This window comes from Chlorocebus sabaeus, chromosome X (assembly GCF_047675955.1).
Source record: "Chlorocebus sabaeus isolate Y175 chromosome X, mChlSab1.0.hap1, whole genome shotgun sequence".
Lineage (NCBI taxonomy): Eukaryota > Metazoa > Chordata > Mammalia > Primates > Cercopithecidae > Chlorocebus > Chlorocebus sabaeus.
In genome coordinates, this window is record NC_132933.1 from 88,167,674 (window position 1) to 88,194,486 (window position 26,813).

General features: G+C 38.4%; 1 protein-coding gene across 3 annotated transcripts in view; it reads left to right on the top strand.

The window, feature by feature from the left end:
- MTMR8 (myotubularin related protein 8) overlaps positions 1-26,813 on the top strand; it is a 123,624-nt gene that overhangs the window by 36,115 nt on the left and 60,696 nt on the right. For 2 of the 3 annotated variants that reach the window (XM_007991903.3, XM_007991906.3), the window contains 9 exons: positions 1,345-1,510; positions 2,753-2,910; positions 7,594-7,722; positions 8,900-9,034; positions 14,848-14,980; positions 16,314-16,423; positions 22,700-22,825; positions 23,965-24,014; positions 26,332-26,532. In XM_007991903.3, coding sequence (XP_007990094.2) covers positions 1,345-1,510; positions 2,753-2,910; positions 7,594-7,722; positions 8,900-9,034; positions 14,848-14,980; positions 16,314-16,423; positions 22,700-22,825; positions 23,965-24,014; positions 26,332-26,532 — 1,208 coding nt within the window. The remainder of the gene's footprint in view (positions 1-1,344; positions 1,511-2,752; positions 2,911-7,593; positions 7,723-8,899; positions 9,035-14,847; positions 14,981-16,313; positions 16,424-22,699; positions 22,826-23,964; positions 24,015-26,331; positions 26,533-26,813) is intronic. The other variant, XM_007991904.3, reaches the window with a different exon arrangement.

Sequence of the window (26,813 nt, forward strand, 5' to 3'; positions counted from 1 at the left end):
GCTTGAGGCCAGGAGATTGAGATCAGCTTGGGCAACAAAGCAATACCTAGTCTCTACAAAAGTTAAAAACTTAGCCAGGCATGGTAGCACACAACTGTATTCCTAACTTACTTAGGAGGATGAGGCAAGATGATCTCCTTTGAGCCCAGGAGGTTGAGGCTGCAGTGAGTCGTGATTAAGCCACTGCACTCTAGCCTAGGCAACAGAGCAAGACCCTGTCTTAAAAAAATAGAAAATTTATCCTAGGAATATCTGAATCATTTCCACACTTGCTCCATTCTTAGATGGTGGATATGATTGAAAGAGTTCATTGAAGAGATGACTTTTCCAAATAAATTAGGGACTGGGGCATTGAGGTGGTGGGAGAGCAGAAAAGGCACTATTGATTGCAAGACCATTCCAGGCACAGGACAGGGAGTCTAGATAATGGAAAGAGCACATCCAGGCTCCATAGTTGCAGAAACATCAGATAGGGATAGGAGGAGAACATCAAAGATCAAAATGTAAAACCATGATTCTATGGCTTTTTGAATCAATTAAGAGAGAATTAATATTATTTGGACACATTTTGTTTCATCAGTTCCCTTTCCATGCATTTCTTTGCTGGCATCAGCATGAACAGAAGTAATCATCCTACATTCTTTGCTTTACTGTCACTAGAGTTTAAAATGTAGAGGAATAGTTCCTCCCTAACATTTCTAGTTAAATCCTTATTCCAGAACTAGAGTTTTTAGAATTCCCAGAGAAGAATCCTGGCCTTATATGGACTGCTATGGTTCAAATTCTGTTTGTGCCACTTCTTGGCTATATGATATCTGAAGAGGAATTCACTTCTCAGAGCTTTGTTTTTTTCATTCCTGAAATAGGATGATTACACGTCAAATGGCTCTTCTTAAATGGCTAATGGTCATGGACTACTTTGTTTATAATAAAGCACAATACCAGCTATTAATAACTATCTTAATTAGTAATTTGATATAAGAAAAGAAATTCTTATTTTCCTCTGTAACAATTATTCTGTGATTGTGAACTCTATCACAGCATGCTAAAAGTCATCTATTCTGAGCTGATCCACCAAAATTGTCCTACAAACTTGGTAATCTTGTATCCTTAAGGAGAGAGAAGTTTTCTAACACTGCAGTCTGCTTCTTGTTGCTTTACCACTATTATGCTTTAGTTCTATTTGAGAGAACCCCAGTTGTGTCTTACAAAGAATGGTTGTAGGCTATAGATGTAGCCTACAGATCTGGTCATGCTGTTACCATTACGGAGAGTCAGGAATACTGATAGTGATAGAGATATTGCACATCTGTATGTATACGCTGCTTCTTTTATGTTTTTCAGATTGCACTCCATCACATTGCCACTGTGGAGAAGTTACCCATCACTAGCCTGGGCTGTCCCCTGACCCTCCGCTGCAAGAATTTCCGGGTGGCCAACTTTGTTTTAGACTCTGACCTTGTGTGCCATGAGGTTTATATTTCACTGCTCAAGCTTTCTCAGCCAGGTGGTTGTGATAGTATTTTTATCTAAAACCATTTTAATGTTTTTCCAAAATGGCATAATGGAAAGATCAGGGCTATGGAATCAGAGGAGTGTTTGGATCTGGACTCTACCACTTATTAGCTCCATTATATTTGGGCAAGTTATATAACCTCTGAACTCATTTTCTTTACCTGTAAAAGTAAGGAGAGTAAAAGCTCTCCAATGGGGGTTGTTTTGAGCCTTGAATACCTTCATGTATTAGTATATAGTAGATGTTTAGTAGATATTTTCTTCTCTCTCCCTCCCTCCTTTTAAGTATCAACTTGTGAATGTTTCCTCAGTTCAGGAAGGAAGACTGCTGTGGAACAAAATTTGTTTCCTGTTGTCCTGCAGACTTTTTGTTTGGCCCACGATGTCCACCCCTACTTTTAATTCCATCTAGAAGACTAAGGCAGTTCATCAAAGTCCTCATTAATGTAGGACTTAATGCTTCCTCCAGCTTCACCCTCATTCCCCATCCGCCACCCCTGGCAATTAACTGTCAGCTTCCTCTGATTTTAGTCTTTGATTTTAATCATGCTCTTACATTTTCTCCCCCATTTTCCCCCTATTCCCCCAAAATAATTCCTCAATATTTACTGATTTTTATGGATAAAGTTACCTGCTGGATGACCCAGCATTTTACAAGTCTCTGATAGGCTCCATTCATCTCTGGAGAAGTTGTTGCCACATAAATTGGTCAAATGAGTTATTTGATTGGATGCTGTATCTTGTGAAGGGAGGAAGCAGGCCTGACAGAGAAAAGAGAGGAAGTGGCCATTTATAAGTCAGAAGTTGCTGTTGGCCTGACAAGTAGAATGCAAAAACATTGTTGAAGATGTGTGCAACATGTTACAATAAGCAGTACTGTTAGGACATGGGAGCCCAGTTAAAAACTTTTGGTAAGGACTCTTTTCCTAACATGTGAAACCCTGAAGCCTCAGTTCAGTCAATTATCCAGCATTCTTTTTTTATAGGAAGCCAGGCAGAAAGATCCCACTTTGTATTGATACCACAAAAAATTAAAACATTTTTTAAAAGAACCTAAACAGTATTCCAGTATTTATTCCTTACATAAAGGCAAACTTGCACACACCACAGTCTTTTTCTGGGACTGTTTGACAAACATTCCCTTTGGGAAAAGGAAATCTAGCGTTTATTTGCATTGTTTGATGATTTTTAGGTTTCATTCATCATTTTGTTTTCCATGCCTATCTCTCTTCTCCAGCATTACCTGAAGATCTTTATGCTTTTTCTTATAATCCCAAATCCTCAAAAGAGATGAGGGAAAGTGGATGGAAACTGATTGAAGCAATATCAGACTTTGGGCGTATGGGAATACCCAACAGATACTGGACCATAACAGATGCCAACAGAAACTATGAGGTAATTTTGTCCTTGTTGTTTGCCTTTTGGTGCATTCAATTAAAATGGGAGAATATCAGGAAACAAGATTTTGAAAAAAGAGAGAAATGATTCATAATCCTTCTCTCCTTTCCATTCAACATTCAGCCATTCAACAAACATTTATTGAGTACCTACTGTGCAATAGGGACTGAGTAAGAGATCTCATGACCTAAAGCACAGGGTGCTATGTGAGCATAGGTGCAGGGCATGCAAATCAGCCTAGGAAGCCAGAAACAGCCTGATGCTTTGCGGAGTAGCCTTGTGAAGGCTAATTTACTTTTAACATTTTTAATTTTTAATTATTATGGATATATAATCGTTGTACATATTTTTAGGGTACATGTGATGTTTTTATATAGGCATACAATATGTAATGATCAGATCAGGGTAACTGGGGTATCCATCACCACAAGCATTTATCATTTATTTGTGTTAGGAACATTCCAATTCCATTTTCAGTTATTTTATTATTGTTATCTGTAGTTGTCCTGTTTTGCTGCTGAATACTAGATCTTATTCCTTCTATCTAACTGTATTTTTGTACCCATTGAGGATCCTCTTTTTATCACCCCACTCCACTACCCTTACCAACCTTTGGTAACCATCATCTATCCATGAGTTCATTTTTAATTTTTTGCTCGTACAATATGTGAGTGAGGTTATGCAATATTTGTCTTTCTTTGCTTTGTTAATTTCACTTAATATAATGTCCCCCAGTTCCATCCATGTTGTTGCAAATGACAGGATTACGTTTTTTTTGTGGCTGAGTAATATTCCATTGTGCATATATACCACAGTTTTCTTTTCTTTCTTTTTGAGACAAGGCCTCACTCTGTTGCCCAGGGTAGAGTGTAGTGGCATGATCATAGCTCACTGTAGCCTCAATCTCTTGGGCTCAAGTGGTCCTCCCATCTCACCCTCCCATGTAGCCAGGACCACAAGCATCCACCCCCATGCCTGGTGAATTTGTTTCATTTTTTGTAGAGATGGGGGTTTTGAACTTTTGGGCTCAAGCGATCCTCCCTCCTTGACCTCTCAAAGTGCTGAGATTATAGGTGTGAACCACCACGGCTGGCCAGTAGTGGCTATATGATTTACATTCCTACCAATTGTGTATGAAGATTTCATTTTCTCCATATCCTCACCAGTATCCATTATTGCCTTTTTGATAAAAGCCATTTTAACAGGTGAAATGATAACTTATTGTAGTTTTGGTTTTCATCTTTATGATGATTATTGATGTTGAATGTTTTTTCATATACTTGTTGGTCATTTGTATGTCCTCTTTTGAGAAATGTCTATTCAGATACTTTCTCCATATTTAATTGGATTATTTGTTTTCATTCTTTTGAGTTACTTGGGCTCCTTATATTTTCTGGTTATTATGTCAGATGGGTAATCTGCAAATATTTTCTCCTATTCTGTGGGTTATCTTTTCACTTTGTTGGTTGTTTCCTTTGCCATGGAGATCTCTAGCTCAGTGTTATCCCACTTGTCCATTTTTGCTTTGGTTGGTTGCATATGCTTTTGAGGTCTTACTCGAGAAGTCTTTGCCCAGACCAATATCCTGAAGTGTTTCTCTGCGTATGGATGTCCAGTTTTCCCAGAACCATTTATTGAAGAGACTCCTTTCCCCCAAATATGTGTTCTTGGTGCCTTTGTTGAAAATGAGTGAACTGTAAATGTGTGGATTATTTCTGAGTTTCTCTCCTAATTTATACAGGGGGAGAAGGAAGGAGGTCAGGAAGTGAAACCATATCATAAAGGGCTTCATGGCCAAATTAAGGAATTTGAACTTTATCATGAAGACAGTTGTGAGTCACAAGAGTATTTACGCTTAAAAGGAACATATGTATATTTGTGTTTTAGAAAGATAACTGTTATTAGTGTGGAGAATTTGTTTGCTGGAGCTAAGAATGCAGGAGAATGATATGTGAAGTTATGAGAACCTGAACTAAGGCAATGGCTGCAGATGGAGAGAAGGAGATGGTTTTGAAAGATATTTAGGTGGTAGAATTGAAAGCAACTGGTGACAGATCAAATGTGACTAGAAAAGTGGAGGAATTTAATATGCATCCCAGCTTTCCTGGTTTCTGGCTTTGATGACCAATGAGTAGTGGTGATGTTAACAAAGATAAGGACCACAAGAAGAGGGGCAGATGGTATCTTCAATTTTACACTTGATTTCAAGGTGATTAAACAGATATCAAGTATTTGATTTCAAACATTTGGGTCTGGATCTCAAGAAAGAGCTCTGGGCCAAATATGGACATCTGGGAATGTGTTGGAGGTCCCAAAGACCGTTCCTCAGGTTTTGTGATTTACTAGGAAAATTCATAGGACTCGGCGTATAGTCATACTTGTGGCTGTGATTTATTACAGCGAAAGGATACAAAGCAAAAATCGGCAAAGGGAAAAGGTTCAGGGGAGAAAGTCAACAAAACTGGAACAAGCTTCCAGAGTCCTCTCTCAGCAGAGTGACATAGGACACACTGAATTCCTCCAGCAGAAATTGTGACAACACTTATGAAATGTTATCTACCAGGATGCTCATTAGAGTCAAAGTGCTCAGGGCTTCTATTGGGACCTGCCCACATAGGCAAGTTCTGCCTAGTGTATGCCAGAAGTCCAGATGTCCAGAAGGAAAGCAGGTATTCAGAATAAGCCACATTGTACAAACAGTTTTAAACACAATGCAAGTAGGCCTTTCTAAGGGTAGTCTGATGGTTAATATTGTCAATTTGATTGGATTGAAGTATGCAAAGTATTGTTTCTGGGTGTGTCTATGAGAGTGTTACTAGAGGGGAGATTAACCTTTGAGTCAGTGGACTGGGCGAGGCAGACCCACCCTTAATCTAGGTGGGCACCATTCCCTCAGCTGCCAGTGCAGCTAGAAAAAGCAGGCAGAAGAAGGTGGAATGAGCAGACTTGCTGAATCTTCCGGTCTTCATCTTTCTGCCATGCTAAATTCCTCCTGCCCTTGAACATCAGACTTCAAGTACTTTGGCATTTGGATTCTTGGACTTACACTAGTGGTTTGCCAGGGGCTCTCAGGCCTTCTGCCACAGACTGAAGGCTGCTCTGTCGGCTTCCCTACTTTAGAGGTTTTGGGACTCGGACTGATCCACTACTGGTTTTCTTACTCCTCAACTTTCTGACGGCCTACCGTGGGACTTTACCTTTTGATCGTGTGAGTCAATTCTCCTTAATAAACTCCCTTTCATATATACATATATCCTATTAATTCTCTCCCTCTAGAGAACCCTGACTAATACAGGTAGCAATCAAGCCTGCTAGGATAATTTTTCTGCAGAGAGAGTCATTGGTGTTTAAGTGATATCCCTGAATTGTTCATCTTTAACAGTGTTTTTACTATCATAGTAAGACTGTAATTGCAATGACTTTCTGGTAACATAGCTTTGAATGTCTACTAGGTATGGGGATTGATGAGCTGTGACTTCGCAGGGTCATCTGTGAGGTGACTTGTTAGGGTCATGCTTGAGAGGAATGAGTAGAGATTGGAAGTAAAATCTGTCCACCTCAAATGTGTGTCTGAGTCTTCCAAAGAAGGTCTGAAATATTCTTGTTGGTCTTTTTGATGTGTATAACCTTCTAAGCTGAACGGGGAGCTCCATTTATTTTTCTTTGTATGACCGTCTTCTCCAAAGTTTAAGTCCGGGTAAGGGGGTGGGTAGAAAACATTTTTAAATGGTCTACATTCTGGGGACATTGACTTTAATGAGTTACATAGAGCATTCTTGATCTTATCTACCTTTAACTTTTTTTATTTTTGCCAGTTCAGTTCATATTTGTTTCATGTGTTGTTAAATGTTTAGGGGTGTTCTTTACTTAGGGGAGTGATTAGAATTAATTTTGCAATGTCAGGTCTGTGATGTTATAATATTTTGTCACTGTCTCTTTGGAAATATGTATTTTGGTAACCACTAAAAGCTGATAAACTTGAGAAAATATATCAGTCTTTTCATAGAGTAAGTCACACCTAAAATGTCAACACCTCCAACCCCCAGACTAGTGGTTTAAAGACCATTCAGATATGAATACTAGGAACCTAGTATGCAGTTTACATATATAACTTTTTCCCTTGCTAGCAACAGGCTGGAATTCGCAATCACTCAAGCATTAGCTAGCTGGTATTTAATCATCTATTCCTCAGAAATAGAAATGAAAATATCCTTGGTATAAAAGCTTTTCCAAGTATGCTGTTATTTTCTAGAAAGGAAGGGATTGAGACATATAAAAACAAAATGTACTTTTAGAATTAGAATAACAAAAATCATAGAAACACATATAAAACCCCATCTTGAAATTCCTGCGTGTACCTATCAGAGCAAAAACAATAACTGTAAACAAGTAAATTAATATGAACAGATGCAAATATGAAGCAGACAGGTGAAGGAGGAGAAAATATGATGTACTCTTTCATAAACTGCATAGTAGATTCCTAGTATTCATATCTGGATGGCCTTTAAAACACTAGTCTGGGGGTAGAGCTGTTGACATTTTAGGTATGACTTACTCTGTGAAAAGACTGACATATTTTCTCAAGTTTATCAGCTTTTAGTGGTTACCAAAATACGTATTTCCAAAGAGAGAGTTATATATAAATATATATTTATATATATTGTGTTTATTTTCTTTTAGATATGCAGCACCTACCCTCCTGAAATAGTGGTTCCTAAATCTGTTACCTTGGGAACGGTGGTTGGAAGTTCAAAGTTCAGAAGTAAAGAACGTGTCCCTGTGCTCTCCTACCTCTACAAAGAGAACAATGTGAGTTAAGCAAATTTCTCTAATGAGAATTATACTTGGCTCTGGAAGACCTGTTTTAAGTTTCATGCTGCCACTTAGTAGCTGTGTGACCTCAAGCAAGTTCCTTAACTTCTCTGGACTTTCATACTTCTGAAGTTTTTTGAGAGGATCTCAGGAGGGAATACTATATGTTTACCTTGTAAATTGTAAATTGTAAAATGTTATGCAGATATTAAGTGGCATTTTAGTGTGTTTATTTGTTTTTCTCTTTTTCCTTTTCTGTGGGATCCAGCTTGGTGGAAAGTTGTGAAATGACAGGAAATTAGTTGTATACAGGATTTTTTTGGGACTGTGGCCTCCCGGTAGAATACAGATATCCTTGATACTTTCTTACTGCTTTTCATGTAATTTCAGGTAGTAGTAAGAAAGCACTTGACTTCTCTGTGTTTCAGTCCCCTTACTTATGTAGGAAGTGATAATATTTATCACCTCTTGTAATCACTCTGAGATCTGGGGTTAGACAAATAGGCAAGTTGTCAAGTGGGCAGCCATTCAAGTGCTAAAGAGTATAGTAATGCAATTGGGTGTCATACTATTGAAGTGAGTCGACCCCTTAAAAACCACATCAAAGTGTAATCAATTTCATTAACTAATCATTACCAGACATTCATGTTAAATAGTTACGTTGGTTTTGTGTTAAAGTGGCTTGAAATAAACCACCCTTCTGATTTGGCATTAACTTCTGAAACTAGTGAACCCTGTTCTCTTAAGACGCTGTAGATCTTTGCTCTATCTTGAATTCTGCTGCCTCTGCAAGCTTATGGTTTATGTGGGCAATATCACTGGGACTGTAAGAAGTGAGGCAGTTTCAGAAAAATAGCCCATTATGTATCGAGAATAGAATTTCACTAAGGAAATACTCAACGATGTGATTTTCTTTCTTTCTTTCTTTTTTTTTTTTTCTGTAGTCTGATTTGCCAAGACTGGGTTGGTAATTAGAGCCACATGCCCAGGGTAGGCAGGAGGTTAAGCACAATGTCAGTGGAGAATGACTTTAGAGTCACATTTCTCTTTGCTTTGGACACTATCTTAATTTGGCTTAGCCTCTCCCTCTACTCATGGAACCTGGCCAGGGTCAAGGAAGATTTTTGACCATTTGTGTATATAATCACTCAACTGACACACTTTTTCCTTACAGGCTGCCATTTGCCGCTGTAGCCAGCCTCTCTCTGGATTTTACACTCGCTGTGTAGATGATGAGCTCTTGTTGGAGGCCATTAGCCAAACAAACCCAGGGAGCCAGTTTATGTATGTTGTAGACACAAGACCAAAGGTATCTATTTGTCAGTGATGTCTTTGATATTTCTGCCTCTTGCAGTCTTCCTCCTCATATATTGAGACATGCAGTGTTATTGGGGAAGTTAGGTTTGTGTATGTGTGTTTATTACTTCGGACATTGTGTAAAATCATTTCAGGAAGCCATTTGGGGCTCCTTTTATAAGGTAGTCACTGACAAGTGAGGTTATGAGAGGGTAATTCGAACAACCCGGCTTTGCCACCTCAGTGTGACGTCCTGCATAGAAGGCTTATTAGCATCCCTCGTCTTTTTTACCAAGTCTATTCCTTAACCAGAATTTTCAGTATTCCCATTCTGGGGTCTAAATTTACTGTCCGAGAAAGAGCTTCAACTTAGACATTGGAAACTTACTACAACCAACGTATTTTTTTTCTGTAAATGTGTTAGGTCACAGTAGTTTAATAATACTTTGGTTCTCCCAAAGCACCAGGGTTCACAAATTTTACTTTTATACGATTAACAAAAAATCTTTAGCTCATGTGGCAGTAATTCTTTTTTAGCATCTAGCACTGTTAGCTGGTTAAATTTTTTCCAGTTTACTACAGTGCAGTTTAAATCTTGGTCCCAGAGAATAAAAAAGACCAAGTTCATAAATTTGCCGTGAATTTTGGCAGTGGACATGGATAGACCTAGTCAAATCCTTTGATCTTTCCAATAATTTAATACTGCATGATTTGTTGCAATGTGTTTTCTCAGGCTTTGTCTCTTTCAAATATGAACATTGCTGAATAGAGTGTCCTCATATTAACCTAAGTATCAGCTTACACTCCTCTCTGCATTAATTCCTTAACCTTCAACGTTTTGTCTGGCTCTATATGGGCTGTAGAAGAACTCATTGTGTCCCACAAAGAATAGATTCCCTATTCTTAAATGTTGTCCTTTTTACAAACAGCCCCAGAAAGAAATAATTTTGCTTATAATTTGGTATGTAAAGTGTGGCTGACTAAAAGGTTTCATTGCTGATTCTAGTGATTACTAAATTGGTGATTTTCATCTAAGCCTAAGCCAGATGGTGGTGACTTAAGAGTTGAGCAGTTGGCCTTAAACATAGTCCAGCATATAAACAGAACCAAAGACAAGAACCACATGATTATCTCAATAGATGCAGAAAAGGCTTTTGACAAAATTCAACAGCCCTTCATGCTAAAAACGCTCAATAAATTCGGTATTGATGGAACATACCTCAAAATAATAAGAGCTATTTATGACAAACCCACAGCCAATATCATACTGAATGGACAAAAACTGGAAAAATTCCCTTTGAAAACTGACACAAGACAGGGATGCCCTCTCTCACCACTCCTATTCAACATAGTGTTGGAAGTTCTGGCTAGGGCAATAGGCAAGAGAAAGAAATCAAGGGTATTCAGTTAGGAAAAGAAGAAGTCAAATTGTCCCTGTTTGCAGATGACATGATTGTATATTTAGAAAACCCCATTGTCTAAGCCCAAAATCTCCTTATGCTGATAAGAAACTTCAGCAAAGTCTCAGGATACAAAATCAATGTGCAAAAATCACGAGCATTCTTATACACCAGTAACAGACAAACAGAGAGCCAAATCATGAATGAACTTCCATTCACAATTGCTTCAAAGAGAATAAAATAGCTAGGAATCCAACTTACAAGGGATGTAAAGGACCTCTTCAAGGAGAACTACAAACCACTGCTCAGTGAAATAAAAGAGGACACAAACAAATGGAAGAACATTCCATGCTCATGGATAGGAAGAATCAATATCGTGAAAATGGCCATACTGCCCAAGGTCATTTATAGATTCAATGCCATCCCCATCAAGCTACCAATGAGTTTCTTCACAGAATTGGAAAAAAACTGCTTTAAAGTTCATATGGAACCAAAAAAGAGCCCGCATCTCCAAGACAATCCTAAGTCAAAAGAACAAAGCTGGAGGCATCACGCTACCTGACTTCAAACTATACTACAAGGCTACAGTAACCAAAACAGCATGGTACTGGTACCAAAAACGAGATATAGACCAATGGAACAGAACCGAGTCCTCAGAAATAATACCACACATCTACAGCCATCTGATCTTTGACAAACCTGAGAGAAACAAGAAATGGGGAAAGGATTCCCTATTTAATAAATGGTGCTGGGAAAATTGACTAGCCATAAGTAGAAAGCTGAAACTGGATCCTTTCCTTACTCTTTATATGAAAATTAATTCAAGATGGATTAGAGACTTAAATGTTAGACCTAATACCATAAAAACCCTAGAGGAAAACCTAGGTAGTACCATTCAGGACACAGGCATGGACAAAGACTTCATGTCTAAAACACCAAAAGCAATGGCAGCAAAAGCCAAAAGTGACAAATAGGATCTAATTAAACTAAAGAGCTTCTGCACAGCAAAAGAAACTACCATCAGAGTGAACAGGCAACCTACAGAATGGGAGAAAATTTTTGCAATCTACTCATCTGACAAAAGGCTAATATCCAGAACCTACAAGGAACTCAAACAAATTTACAAGAAAAAAACAAACAACCCCATCAAAAAGTGGGCAAAGGATATGAACAGACACTTCTCAAAAGAAGACATTCATACAGCCAACAGACACATGAAAAAATGCTCATCATCACTGGCCATCAGAGAAATGCAAATCAAAACCACAATGAGATACCATCTCACACCAGTTAGAATGGCACTCATTCAAAAGTGAGGAAACAACAGGTGCTGGAGAGGATGTGGAGAAATAGGAACACTTTTACACTGTTGGTGGGATTGTAAACTAGTTCAACCATTATAGAAAACAGTATGGCGATTCCTCAAGGATCTAGAACTAGATGTACCATATGACCCAGCCATCCCATTACTGGGTATATACCCAAAGGATTATAAATCGTGCTGCTAAAAAGACACATGCACACGTATGTTTATTGCGGCAGTATTCACAATAGCAAAGACTTGGAATCAACCCAAATGTCCATCAGTGACAGACTGGATGAAGAAAATGTGGCACATATACACCATGGAATACTATGCAGCCATAAAAAAGGATGAGTTTGTTTCCTTTGTAGGGACATGGATGCAGCTGGAAACCATCATTCTTAGCAAACTATCACAAGAACAGAAAACCAAACACCGCATGTTCTCACTCATAGGTGGGAACTGAACAATGAGATCACTTGAACTTGGGAAGGGGAACATCACACACCGGGGCCTATCATGGGGAGGGGGGAGGGGGGAGGGATTGCATTGGGAGTTATACCTGATGTAAATGACGAGTTGATGGGTGCTGACGAGATGATGGGTGCAGCACAGCAACATGGCACAAGTATACATATGTAACAAACCTGCACGTTATGCACATGTACGCTAGAACTTAAAGTATAATAATAATTAAAAAAAAAAAAAGAGTAGAGCAGTTGGATGTACATGAATCCAGATAGTTGCCTTAGACAGCTTTCTGCCCCATCTTTGTGATCCCTCAGTGGCTATTCTCCAGAGCTACCTAGGACTGACTGAGCTCAGGAGAGAAAATAATTTCCCTTTCTGCTCAGGTCCATCCTTCAGTTTCTCAGAAGCTTGCTGTCTTGTTTCAACCATAACCACATCTGAAATTCCGCAATTATAAAGAGTTTAATTGCGTCTCTATCTTTAAACATTAAATAATCTTAAAATAGTAAAGAGAAATATACCAAGCTTTAAAGGAACAAAACAGTTGGTGCCTTTTGTTCAAATCTAACACCAAAAAGCCCCTTTTATGTTCCATTTTCCTCTCTCCAATTTGAGCAAATTGAGACAGGCCTAGAAATATCTGGCATTCCCTCTCTTCTGGATGGCTAGATCTGTACTTTTAGTAGGAACTATATTATACTGACAAAATTTTGTTCTAGGAGTCAGTCAAACCTGTGGTCAAATCCTGCTTTCAGCCTTTATTCATATCATCTTGGGCAAATTGGTTCATCTCTCTGAGCCTGTTTACTTTTGGGGATAATATTAGGACCCACTTTGAGAGGCCGTAATGAGGATTAAATGAGATAATGTACATAAAGGATTTAGCACAGTGTCAGGCATAGTAGGAGCTCAGTAAATATTACATTACAATAAATATTACATCTGACATTCTGCAATTGGAAAGAGTTTAATCGCATCTGTATCTTTAAAGATTAAATAATCTTAACATAGTAAAGAGAACTACAGCAGGCTTTTGAAGAAACAAAAGGGTTGGTGCCTTTTGTTCAAATCCAACACCAAAAAGCCCCTTTTAGCAGGTTCCATTTTCCTCTCAGTTTGCCACCTGAATATTAAATAGGTATCTGTTACTCAGATCTGCCAGACATATTTTTAAAGAGTGAATACTGGTATGAGGTAACTTGTTATCTGCATTAGGTGGCCTACCCAGACCTAGGTAGTGATTACTGTAATTATTATTATTATTGTTATTTTTGCTGAGGCATCACTCATAACAAACATCCTTGCTACTAGGTGACTATTGCTTATGCTTCCACAGGTGTTCCTTTGACATTTGTCATTAATTTAATGAAAGCTCAGTAACACTATCAATGTGATAAAAGATCAAAATTACCATCACATTTCCCCTTTTAACAGATGTCTTGCATTGTAAACAGAATATGTTTAGCACACTGACTTTTTTCCCTCTGCATGTTCTAACTTGAATAGTTTGTGCTTTGAGATTTTTGTATTCTTTTAATACAAAAATGACACCCCGACCACATACATGCTCCTCCTGCCTTCTGAAATGCACCATATTGGGAGATGAGAAAATAGGCCCAGAAAATAGAAAATCACTTAATTAGTAAGATGGTCATTATCATAGACAGTCTCTTGGCTTCCTTCTAGTTAGTCTATTCATATCTCCGCAAGTCTCATTTACTCCCTACCCCACCCAGCATTCTTCATATGACCTAGATATTTTCTGATTACCACAAGCTGAGCATAGTGTTAAAACAATTGGTGGTGTCTCCATTTCAATTTTGTCAGTGAGTAAAAGTCATTTATCTCATGCAGTCACATTTTAGACATTTTTCTAGAACAGCTATTTAAAACTAATTGGGCTGTATGTGGTGGTTTATGCCTATAATCCCAGCACTTTGGGAGGCCAAGGCAAGAGGATTACATGAGTCCAGAAGTTCAAGGCTAGCATGGGGAACAGCAAGACTGCATCTTTACAAAAAAAATAATTGTAAAAAAAATTAGCCCAGCATTGTGGTGCACACCTGTAGTCTTAGCTGTTCAGGAGGCTGAGGCAAAAGGATTGCTTGAGCCCAGGAGTTCGAGGCTGGAGTGAACTCTGTGATTGTGCTGCTGCACTCCAGCCTTAATGACAGAGTGAGACTCTGTCTCTTAAAAAATAAATACAATTAATTCATCCTAAAGCTCTTAAGCTTCTTTCTAGAGCTTCTCAGTTGTAAATATTTTTGAACTTTTGCATGTTTCTCAGTATAAAACCCTTTCAGCTGAGAAAACATTTGTGGTAGGCAGCTCAAAATTATTATTTCAGTTTTTTAGATCAGATATCCTCATAGCTGCTATATCCTTTATCTCTTAAGAAAGGTTTTCTTAATGAAACAAAACACTATGTCTCCCTATTTTTCCCCTATATGAGTCTGTTACTAAAAGTACCTGATGTAAAAACTAGTGAAATTCTCTCCATTCCAGAATGTATCTCATCTGATTTAACTTCTTTTTAATTGGGATTAAAAAGAATTATGATTTTAAACTGTTCAGAATGAGGCATTGAGATTGATGAACTCCATTCTTTCATCATCTGACCTATCTGCTCTATTATGTTATCCACTATTGCAGTTGAATGCCATGGCCAACCGAGCAGCTGGGAAGGGATATGAAAATGAAGACAACTATGCCAACATTCGCTTCAGATTCATGGGCATTGAGAACATCCATGTAATGCGGAGCAGTCTGCAGAAACTCTTGGAAGGTACAGGGATTTCACCTTGGCTAGGCAAGCGGCCATAGCTTTGCATTATTATGTAAGCAGAAAGCATGCCTGATTTGAGGTGGAATATAAAAGCAAGCAGGTGAGCAGAGTCAGTAAGTGGTTAGGTGTTTAACTGTCATACGAATCTAGCTTACATAGTACTGAATTACAGCAGTGTTGGTATGGAAAAAGGAGTAAGATGTTCAGTTTCATAATTCGATAAAGTTCATCTGGGTCTGGTCTAGTTGGTATGAAAATTATTTCTCTCCGTAGAAATACAGAGGTTGATTTTCAGGGATAGGCAAACCAACATAAGTATTAAATAAATTTGGGGTTGATTTTATCATCCTCAAGGTAAGAAATTACCTTATTTAATTTGGTATAAGGATTTAGTCTGATTTCATCACTATGCTGATAAAGCTGAATTTAGACCTCAAAAGAATAAAGTTGATATCAGACAGTTTTGGTGATCTGTTATCGACTACAAAATGATTAGGGTCAGAAAGGAGGCAAGGTGGGATTGGGGCCTTACAAGACTCTTGGGTGTAGAACATTTCTCCTAAAACCACTACCCAGATTCCATGATGTTCTATGTCACTTCAGGCAGAGATAGTGAAAACCTGCCTTCTTTAGTGAACTCCCCGTTCTTCCTCTCCTTTCTTCAATTTCTTACTTGTGTAGTCTGCCATGACCTCCCCTGTACATCACCCTTGCCAGATCTCATCTGCTCAGTCTGCATCCCTTTTAAAATATTAATGTCCCTCTTCCTTAGGTCTCTTACTCCTTTCTTTTTTGCCCCAGAATATGTTACGGAAAAGGACTTTGTTTTACAGATTTTTAAGGCAAAAGATTTCCCTCTGCTGGATAATTATTGCAGAGTGCATAAAAATTAACTGGTAATTTTTTTTTTCAACGTGTTGACAGAACAGGGCTACAGGGAGTAGATGGGGATGTGGGAGTAGAGACAGATGCTGAGGGCCTTCAGAGTTAGCATAAGTGGGTGGGATTAGGATAGGGATCAAATATGTTTTCTAATCAGGGGAGGTATGTTTTCCTGTAGATGCTAATTCAGTCTTCTGGCTCTCTTCTTGAGAGATTCCTAAGGGCTTGAGAGTGGGTTCTACAGCGTAATAAAGCAGGGGCCCAGGCTAAGAGATCTGGTAGGCTTTAGACCTAGTTCTGTCCCTGACTCACTCTGTGGTTTCTAACTAATCATTTAACCTTTCTGCCTCAGCTTCCTCACTTACAATATGGAGATCCACTTTCTCCCCTTTCTTAATGAATAAATCGAGTTGATCGTGAATTTCAATCTCTGCTTCCTTTTCTACCTTAGTTTGTGAATTGAAAACTCCAACAATGAGTGAATTTCTTAGCGGCCTGGAGAGCTCAGGGTGGTTAAGACACATTAAAGCTATTATGGATGCTGGAATTTTCATTACAAAGGTAATAATCAGGACTTTTAAAATTGCACTGACTTTAATTATGAGATTTGTTGAAGTAGTAGTGTGCCATGGAAAGAATATTGAAAAGAAAATCTAGTTTCTAGATTCAGCTCTGCCACTAATTCACTGTGTGCCCTTGGGCAAGTCTCTTTTCTTCTCTGGGTCTCAGTGTCTCCATCTTTAAACAAGGTGGTTGAACTAAAATCTAATGATGTAACTTTCAGGCGGCCACAGAATTCTTTGGGAATATTGTTTACCCTCTCCCCAACTGGAAAAATGAACATATGATGGTACATACAGAAAATGAACCTCAATTTCAGAGGGTCCACAGAACCCTGGACTTCACATTAAAAACTCTTAGGTGATCTCTAATCGATAAGTGATAATAATTGATCTCTGGCTCAGTTATTCTATGATATATTTTTGTGTTGATACTAAGGTATTAAGTATAAGAGTGTGTGTGAAATAAATGCAGAGCTTACGTATCTATGAGTTTTCAGAACTCTGAGTACAAAGACCTATTTTTTTAAACGTCTTTGTATAGATCTGCCTCCAAATGCAGTCTAGGTAGGCTTTGTCACCCTGTATTTATGCTGACTCATTTATTTTCTGATCTCTAGGACCCTAGGCTCTGTAGCCTTTGTTAAGTGGTTTGTTTTCTTACAAAAAACAAAAACAAAAACAAAATTCAGTGTATATTTTCTCATTTTGACATTTTGTTTTTATATATTTCTACATGAGAACTCTCCCTCTTCATCCCACCCCCATTATTTGTTAAAAGTAAAGGAGATAATGACTTTTCATCATCTGCTATAATTTTCTCAGTTGAAGGCAATGTTATATATAGCTTCTGGCTTAAAAGGTTTGAAGATTGTATGTAATTAACTGCCTTAAATATCCAAGCCCTAATGCTTTTTGCTTTCCTAGTCCTGTTGCCTGCACTTTTCATTGTTGTTGATGTGACCCTGTCAGTTGTTTCAGTGCACTGTTCTAACTATTCTTTGTTCTGTTCCTTTTTCATAGATTCTACATCCATATATCTATAGTCCCTTTCTGAAACCAAGTTTATTAGACCAAAGAGAGTGAGGATGGATAAGAGGGAGATCTGATAGACAGTACAGCCTTATAAATATTGGTTGAATTAAAATGAATGAACCAAAAAGATAGGCTTGGATTGCACAGTGTTTCTGTGTTCCCTATCTCTATTACCACCTATCCAGTATCCCAAGCTTGAGAACCTCAGTCAGCCTTGAATTCTACCTCTTCTCCTCTGTCTGGCTATTGCCAAGTCCCATGTGTTCTGCTTCAAAAGTGTTTCTCAAATCTGTCCTTTCTTCCCAGTCTCCACTGCTACTTCTCTAGTTAAGATAGCCACAACACATTGCCCACTGTATAATAACCTCTTAACTGCTTTACTTGTCTCTAGTAGTTACTCTTTAGTTTGGGAACCAAATTGCTACTAAAGTTATTTTTCTTGAACATGTCTGATCATGTCACTTTAAACTCAAAATCCTCCATTGGTTATCAATTCTATTGCCAATAAGACCTCATAAGCTTGACATTCAGAGGCTTTCACAATGTCACCCCAACTTGGCTGTAGTGGACCTCTTGCTATTCTCTAACATACTATGTTACTTCTTTTTCTCTCTCTTTTTTAAATGTTTATTATATTTACTTGTTTTCTCATTACAAAAGCAGTACATGTATATTATCAAAGAAGTAAACATTTCAGAAATATATAACATAAAATGTAAACATTCCCCATAGTTTGTCCCACAGTGCACACACATCACTGATAGTAGTTTAATGTTTATGTCCCTCGATCAGCACTGTCCATTTGAATTTTTTGTGATGATGGAAATATTCTCTATCTGTACTGTCTAATACAGTACCACTACATGTGGAAATTGAGCACTTAAAGTGTGGCTAGTGAGACTGAGGAACTGAATTTATGACTTTATTTAGTTTTAACAAATTCAAATTTAAGTAGATATAGGTGGCTAGTGACTACCATATTAGACAGTGCCATTGTAGAATTTTTCAACGTATAGAGTTACACATATTAATACTTTGTGAAATGAGCTCATACTGTGCATACTGGGTTTTTTTGGTTTTGTTTTGTTTTTGTTTTTGTTTTTGTTTTTTTTGAGACAGAGTTTTGCTCTCGTTGCCTGGGCTGTAGTGCAGTGGTTTGATCTTGGTTCACTGCAACCTCCGTCTACCGGGTTCAAGGCATTCTTCTGCCTCAGCCTCCTGAGTAGCTGAGATCACAGGAACATGCCACCACGCCTGACTAATTTTTGTATTTTTAGCAGGAACGGGGTTTTGCCATGTTGGCCAGGCTGGTCTTGAACTCCTGACCTCAGGTGATCCACCAGCCTCGGCCTCCCAAAGTGCTGGGATGACAGTTGTAAGCTACCATACCCGTCCCATACTGTTCTTTAACTGACCTTTTATACTTATACTATTTAATGAGCATTTGTTAAGACAGTTCAGTCAGCACTACGTCATTCTTTTCAGCAACTATGTTATATTCCATTGTAGTAATTTACCATAGTCCCCTGTTGATGGAGAATTTAGTTGTTCCTAATTTTTCGCTAATGCAGATATTGCTGCATCAAATATTCTTAAACATGTATCTTTATAGAAGTGGATTTTCTGAGTCAAAGAGTATGAATGTTTCAAATTTTAATAGATGTGGCCGAATTGCCCTCCAAGTAGGTAATACCAGTTTCCATTCCTATCAACAGTGCCTATTTTTCCATTTTGGCAGCAATGGTTATCATCAATCTTTTTGATCTTTGCCAGTGTGATAGGTGATACATTTTATATTATGTTTTAATTTGTATTTCTTTAATCATTAGTGAAATCCAGCATCTTTTTCTGTCCACCAGTGACTTTTGACTCCGTTTGGAGCCCTAAACAAAGAACATGGTTGCTGCCATCATGCTCTGCCTACTACCTGAGCTGTCTGCTTAATTGAGAAGTCAAAAAGGTTGAAAAACTTTTTTCCAGATCTCTTTAACTCCTTTTTTACCTGCAACCTGACTACCTTTCTAGGAATACCATTTTTTCTTGTACCCCATTACAAAGATTATTCATTGCCCCGCATCATATGAACCACATGACCAAGGGCAGTTTCACTATTCTTGTTCCTTACAAAAGCCCCTCCTCCTTTCAGATCTATTTCATTTAGCTATACCACCCTATACACCTCCTAGTTATTCTTTCCCCTCCATTAAGGATGTTGGGAACAGCCTTGCCACCTTCTTTTCCATCCTGGTTCTTCCCGTCATCTGAAGAGATTTGAATGTCAATGTACAATTTATCAAACATTCTGCACTTATAGTTCTTTGGACTTTTTATAATTCCAGCTTTCACATCCTTAATCCAGCTAGCATAGTTCTTCTATCTCATGGAAACCTCTGCACTTTTAACTCCTCTTTTTCCAAACTTCTTTTTTCTTCCCTGTATACCAAGACCGGATAGTATAGCACTTCATCCATTCCACCTTGTCTCTTATCCTTCCACTCTACCTGCCCTGCTAGCCACGGTCATTCTCTGCTCTTATACCCTGACCTCTAAGCATTGCTGCAAATAAATATATCCCATAGATATGTTAGTTGGTACTATCACAGGTTTATGCCTGATAGTCTTAGCTGAGGTCCTGTAGTTGCAGGGCCACGGAACAGTTATTTTATGTGTATTTGGTTGACTCCCAGTCCTGTTTCACCAAGCAGATATTCCTTGTACCTTGCTTTCAAACTGGCTACATCATGGTAACTTCCCCTCTATAAGCCCATATTGAAACATGTCCTTCATGGAAAAATGTATGTAATACCTCTTCTCACTATTATCCTTACCAAATTCTTCGCTATCTCAGAGGGCATGGTGCCCCATCTTCTGTGTAAGGATACTCGCTCTACCTATATTTGAAATTCCATCTCTTCCTACTTTAAGGAACCAACTCTATCGGTTAAACCCTCTTTGTCTTACATTTTCAACCTATTATTTTCGACTGGCTTCTTCCCTCAGTAGTATGCTCAAATGGTTTCTCATTCCTAAAGAAAAAGTACTTTTTCAGTCTTCTAGCTATTGCCCTCTTTCCTCTTGGTTATAACCTTCTGAAAAGTAGTTAGTCTTTCCTATTAGTACTTCATCTCCCTTCACCTTTCAGCCCACTGTGATCCAATTTTCATATATTGCTCTTCCAGAGGTCTTATGACCTTTGATTTGTCGTTATCTAAGACTCACTTGTTAGTCTTCACTCTATTTTGACCTTTCTGTTGCATTTGGCACTGTTCACTCCTTTTCACTTTGAACCCTTTTTATAGTCCTGACTTTTATCCAACTACTCCCTCCTGGATCTTTTTTTTTTTTTTTTTTTTTTTTTTACCTTTTGGGCTTTTTTGAACAGGCTGACTCTTATGATAATCCTCCTTCCTCTACATGCCCTTTAAGGGTCACTGCTTTTTAAGGTCTTTTCTTTTGTCACATTTGGTCTCTGCCTGGACAGCGTCAACTATGCACACAGTGTATACTACTGTCTCTATTCAGATAGTGGTGAAATCTATACTCTGGCTCAGATCTTTCCCTCTCCTGATCTTTAAACCCACATATCCAATTGTCCCACTGGACTTTCCATTAGATGTCCCTGAACTACCTCAAACTCACCATGGCCAAAACAGAAATCTTACATATCCCCACTACTACCTAAAACTTTCATTATTTAGTCTAATGGCACTACCATCCACCTGGTTGCTAAACCACACATTTCAGAGTTATCTTTAAGTTTTCCTTCTCTTTCATCCCATGTCTAGTCTCTCACTCTGTCCTGTTAAAGTGTTCATAATTAAAATCCCTCTTCTGTTTTTCAGCTCCACTGCTACTACCTTACCTCAGGCCTATATGGACTTTCACGATTTTAGTAGCTCCCTAACTGGTCTTCCTATATCCAAACTCATGTCCTCTCAATCCATTCTCCTTACTGCCACCACAGGGATCTTTCAATGATGTACATCTGATCATGGCACCCCTCTGCTATCAACTCCCTATTGCCATCAGATAAAATGTATACCTGATTTGTCTGACCATTGTCCTCCTAGCCAGCTCTATCACTCCTTGTTCTCTCACTTCCAGCTTAGCCTGAGCCATTAAGTGTTCTTCCTCTATGTCGTGCCTCCTTGCAGTGTACACTCTGTTACATCATTCTCCAGCCTGAAATGTCCTTTCCTCCTGGTCCATCTGATAAATTCCTATTCACCTTTCCAGACCCACCTTAGTTGTCTCCTCCTCCCTGGTTATCTTTTGTGCCTTTGTTATACCTGGCATGGATTTTTACCTTTTATTTTTCATTGATTTGCAGCCATGCATGTAAGTGTCTCTTTTGTATTCCCAGTGCACATCATAGTGCCTCTTGTACAGTCACTCAATTATTGGCTAGGTGTATGGAAGAATGAATGAGTGAATTAATGTCCTTCTTCACCTAAGGAAATCCTACTCTTTCTTCAAGGGTCGAGCTTCCCTGGCTCCTGCAAAAGAATATTGTTGCTATACATTACTGTATATTACCAGTAGTTTTTCCATTGTGTTTTAATTATTTATTTATCTTCGGTCACCCTGACTAGTTTGTGGGTTCCTTGAAAGCAGAAACTGAGTCTTATTTTTGTATTTCTAATACCTGGCACATAGAGGCGCAAAATTGTTAGAATGAATAAGTGAATGCTCAATATGTACCATTGCCAAAATTTCCCAGGTTGAATAACTGCCCAGATTTTTACATCATTCTGATTGTATTTATATAATTGCTTATTAAAGTGACCTAAGACAGGCGAGCACCTCCATCTTATGTTGAAAGCATTTGTGTTAGTAAGACTAAAACAGCTAGAGGAGATTGTTGTCAGATCTGGGACTAGAATGCAGAGCTGTCTGTGTTTTTGAGTGTGAATTCTTCCTCCAGTTCACCTATTCCTCTGAGAATTGATCCTTGGTTTCTTCAGAAGCTTAGTGAATTTAGAAATCCCCTCATTTTTCTTTTTGCCCTGCATTATGGGTTAGTTTTGATATTCTTTTCCTATTTGGTAAGCTGTCCTTCTCTTGCACTCCATTGTTTTCCTTTTCATTCCCCATAGAAGATGCTAACTTTATGAGAAAAAATTAATGTAGCCTATAAGACCAGGTTCTCTGTGCTTTAGGGACTGTATTTGGCAACTCTTTAACCCAACGAGCTATGCAAGGGTTGCTTATGGTACTTTTTTTTTGCCTCTTGTCTTCACAGGCAGTGAAGGTAGAAAAGGCCAGTGTCTTAGTCCATTGTTCTGATGGGTGGGACCGCACAGCACAAGTCTGCTCGGTGGCTAGCATCCTCCTAGATCCATTTTATAGGACATTCAAAGGACTCATGGTAAGAGAGCATGCTACTGTATTTTGCTTTGTGTAAGAGACAGATTGCGACAAAATAAAAAGAACTCTCAAACAACTTTTTTTTTTTTTTTTTTTTGCCAGAATTAACTCTAAGTCTACAAAAATAGCTTTTTCAATTTAGCTTCTTTTCATTAAATTTAGGTGTGTACTATCTGTATACTTTCTTTTGTATGTTTAACATACTTCTTACCTATCAGAACATAAGTCATATGTAATAGACTACTGTACAGAGTAGGAAAAGCTCAAAAAGTTTGCAAAACTTAATGGATGACTGTTAAATAGGCTGTCCAAGGGGCTCATCATCTTTAACATGTCAGCTGTTTGAATGTCAGACTCATGATTGTTTTCTAGTGCTGAATCTAAGGCCTCTTAGTTGATCTTTCTAAGAAACAGAACTCACCATAGTGGTTTATTCTCATTTCTTTGGAAAGCTTTTTCTTTTTCTTTTTTTTTGAGATGGAGTCTTGCTCTGTCACCCAGGCTGGAGTGCAGTGGTGCAATATTGGCTCACTGCAACCTCCGCCTCCTGAGTTCAAGTGATTCTTGTGCCATAGCCTCCCAAGTAGCTGGGATTTCAGATGTGCACCACCAAGCTCGGCTAATTTTTGTATTTTTAGTAGTGACTGGGTTTCGTCACATTGGCCAGGCTGGTCTCAAACTCCTGGCCTCATGTGATCTGCCCTCCTCAGCCTCCCAGAATGCTGGGATTACAGGTGTAAGCCACCATGCCTGGCTGGAAATTTTTTTTTGATGGTTAAAAATGGTTTTGTTACTAGTATAAAGCTAAGAGCTGCCTTTGGATTTCTGTTTTTCAAAGTTTGAGTTTGATATCATGCTTGTCAGGATTGCATTTAGTTATGGCTCAGTGACTTGTCACACATCATGTGAAAGCCAAAGGAAATTTGACTCTGGATATGTCTGAGAGCATCTGAAATTTGAAGGCACCCTGTATAGGCCTGTGAATGAAATCTAAGTTACTTACTTAGTTATCATTTAGGAAATTAACTATTTTATGATCAGTTCAACCATTTCAGCAAAGTGTTTTGACATTCTTGTGTGTATAATTAATTCATTTTATGATTTTCCTAATGCAAACTCTTTCTTTTGTATAAAATGAAGATCTTGATAGAGAAGGAATGGATATCCATGGGCCACAAGTTTTCCCAAAGGTAAAAATATACTCATTTTGAAGGAAGAGGCTGAGGATAGTTCATTAGGGTGAAGTATGTCAAAACCTCAGTATGTACATGTAAAAGAAGGAAGAGGAAGTTGAACATTGCATAAATCTCTTTTCATCAAGAAACAAGTATTCTAGATACTATGCTAGGGCACTAAGGTGACAAAAGTAACCAGAATATTATCCCTGTTTTTAAGGAGTACAAGTAATTATATCAAATTGTTAAATATTTCAAGGAAGAAAAAGGCATCACAGGCTACAGAAGGAAAAGTGCTTAACATTGCACGAAGAGGTCAGGGTAGGCTTCCAGGAGTACACAGCATTTAAGGATGAATTTTTGGAAATGAGAAGAAATTTAATAGGAAGAACAAGGGAATGAGGAGGTCATTCAGAGGGACTAATATCAAGATAATGCACCTTAAAAGGTGCACCTTTTGAAAGATAAAAGGTGCAGATTTGTTCTTTTTTAAGGGGTGAGGATAAGGGCTTATATTTATCTGTTGTCTGCCATAAACCAAACTGCTTCACTAAGGCTTTACCTGTGTTATCAGAACAATCGATAAATGTTTGTCAAATGCCTAACAGTGTGCTGTATATTGTATCAGACACTAAGCTGATTCCAAAGGCAAATAAAATTTGAGATTTGACTGGGCACAGTGGCTCATGCCTGTAATCCTAGCACTTTGGGAGGCCAAAGCGGGTGAATCGCCTGAGGTCAGGAGTTTGAGACCAGCCTGACCAACATGGTGAAACCCCTTCTCTACTAAAAAAACAAAAATTTAGCCAGACATGGTGGCGAGTGCCTGTAATCCCGTCTCCTTGGGAGGCTGAGGTAGGAGAACCGCTTGAACCTGGGAGGTGGAGGTTGCAGTGAGCCAAGGCCACACCATTGCACTCCAGCCTAGGTGACAAGAGCAAAACTCTGTCTAAAAAAAAAAAAAAAAAAAAAAAAAAATTTGAGTTTTACCCCAAGGAGATTATAATTCAGGTCTTATTTTCCCCCATTGATATGTGTTCATTTAATTTCATTTGGTTGCCACTCTCTAGCCATTTGGGTCCATGTATTTATTCTTCCTTCACCCACAAACTTTGGACCAGTCATTATGTTAGGTATTGAGAAGACGGAGTTGAATCAGATATAGTCCCTATCTCTTCTTTGAAGGAAAAGAAAAATTAGTGATGACAGTGTAGTATGGTAAGTGCTTAAGACAGAGGAAAACATAAACTAAGGAAGTTTACCCATTCTGGGGCAAAGAAGGCTTCCTGTAATAGCTGACATTTTAACTGAGATTTAAAGTATGAGTAGATGTTATTTAGAAAGGGAGAAAGCATTCTAGCTACTGATGTGTTTTAAACCATAAAGGCATTAAACAGGATTATGTGTTTGAGGAGCTGCAAGCAATTCAGTGTGACTGGGTCAAAGGGTGTGTAGGGAGAATAGAGGAAATGAGGCTAGGGAAGCAGAGCCAGAGGAGAAGATCATTCAGAGCCCTGGTTGTTTTTTTTTTTTTTTTTTTTTTAAAAAAAAAAAGCTAAAACACTTAAGTGTTTTGTGTACATAGTAAAGCTATACTGGAGGACTCTGGACAAGGCAGTGACATGATGTTTAGATCTATATTTTACAAATATCCCTCTGACAGCATGCAGAAGATTGGAATTGGTGGCAAGGGGCTGAATTAGTAGGCTACCAGAGTTGATGAGGGCCTGAAAAAAGACAGAAGCAATGGGATAGATACAAGGGTATTCAGGAAGTAGAACTCACCAGAAGATGGGAGGAAACATTAAACAGTTCTGGGATGAGGTTTCATTCATGTACTTTAATAAATGTTTCTTAAATACTAATTTTGTGCCAGACACTATGCAGTAAACAATATAGATGTGGTCATTGCTCACATAGAGCTAAATGTAGCTATTTAAATTAAATTAATTAAAATTAAATACAATTAAAAATTCAGTTCCTCAGTCACAGTATCCACATTTCAAGTGCTTAACAGTTAGTGGCTGCTATATTGGACAACACAACTGTGTAAATTTTCCATCATTGCAGAAAGTTCTATTGGAAAGAGGGTGTATAAAAAAATAGACTGGATGACCAAAGGGTTTAGAGTATGGATGACAGTGAAGGACACCAGCAGCTAAGAGGTCTGCTGGGATTAACTAGCTTTGAAATTCTGGCTGGCATTTTGGTATGAGGTGTTTCCTTGCTGCTGCCAACAGAGACAAAAGATGACCCTCTTATAGCCTATTCCCAACAGTGTAATCCTTAATGCTAACTAGTGTCTTCCTTTACCTTTATTTGCATCTCTCAGGTGTGGCCACCTCGATGGGGACTCTAAAGAAGTGTCCCCTATCTTCACCCAGTTCCTAGACTGTATCTGGCAATTAATGGAACAGTTTCCCTGTGCCTTTGAGTTTAATGAAAACTTCCTGCTAGAGATTCATGACCATGTTTTCTCCTGCCAGTTTGGAAACTTCCTTGGTAACTGCCAGAAGGATCGGGAAGATCTAAGGTGAATTTACTTTGTGAGAAGACACTGAACAGGGAGAAGGGGGTCAGTGCAAAAAGAATGTACCTACCACCCTGAATTTGACATAGCAGTCAAGAAAGGGGAGGAGATAACAATAATAAAAAGAACTTTTGAAGCATAAAGCACTCAATGTTTGCACAGAGATCTCTCAGAACCCTGAGATTTCTCATCTGTAAAATAGGGATAATAATGCCTACTTTTTAGAGCAATCATGAGGATCCAATAAAATAATGGATGTACAAGGCCTTTGCAAATAATTAATT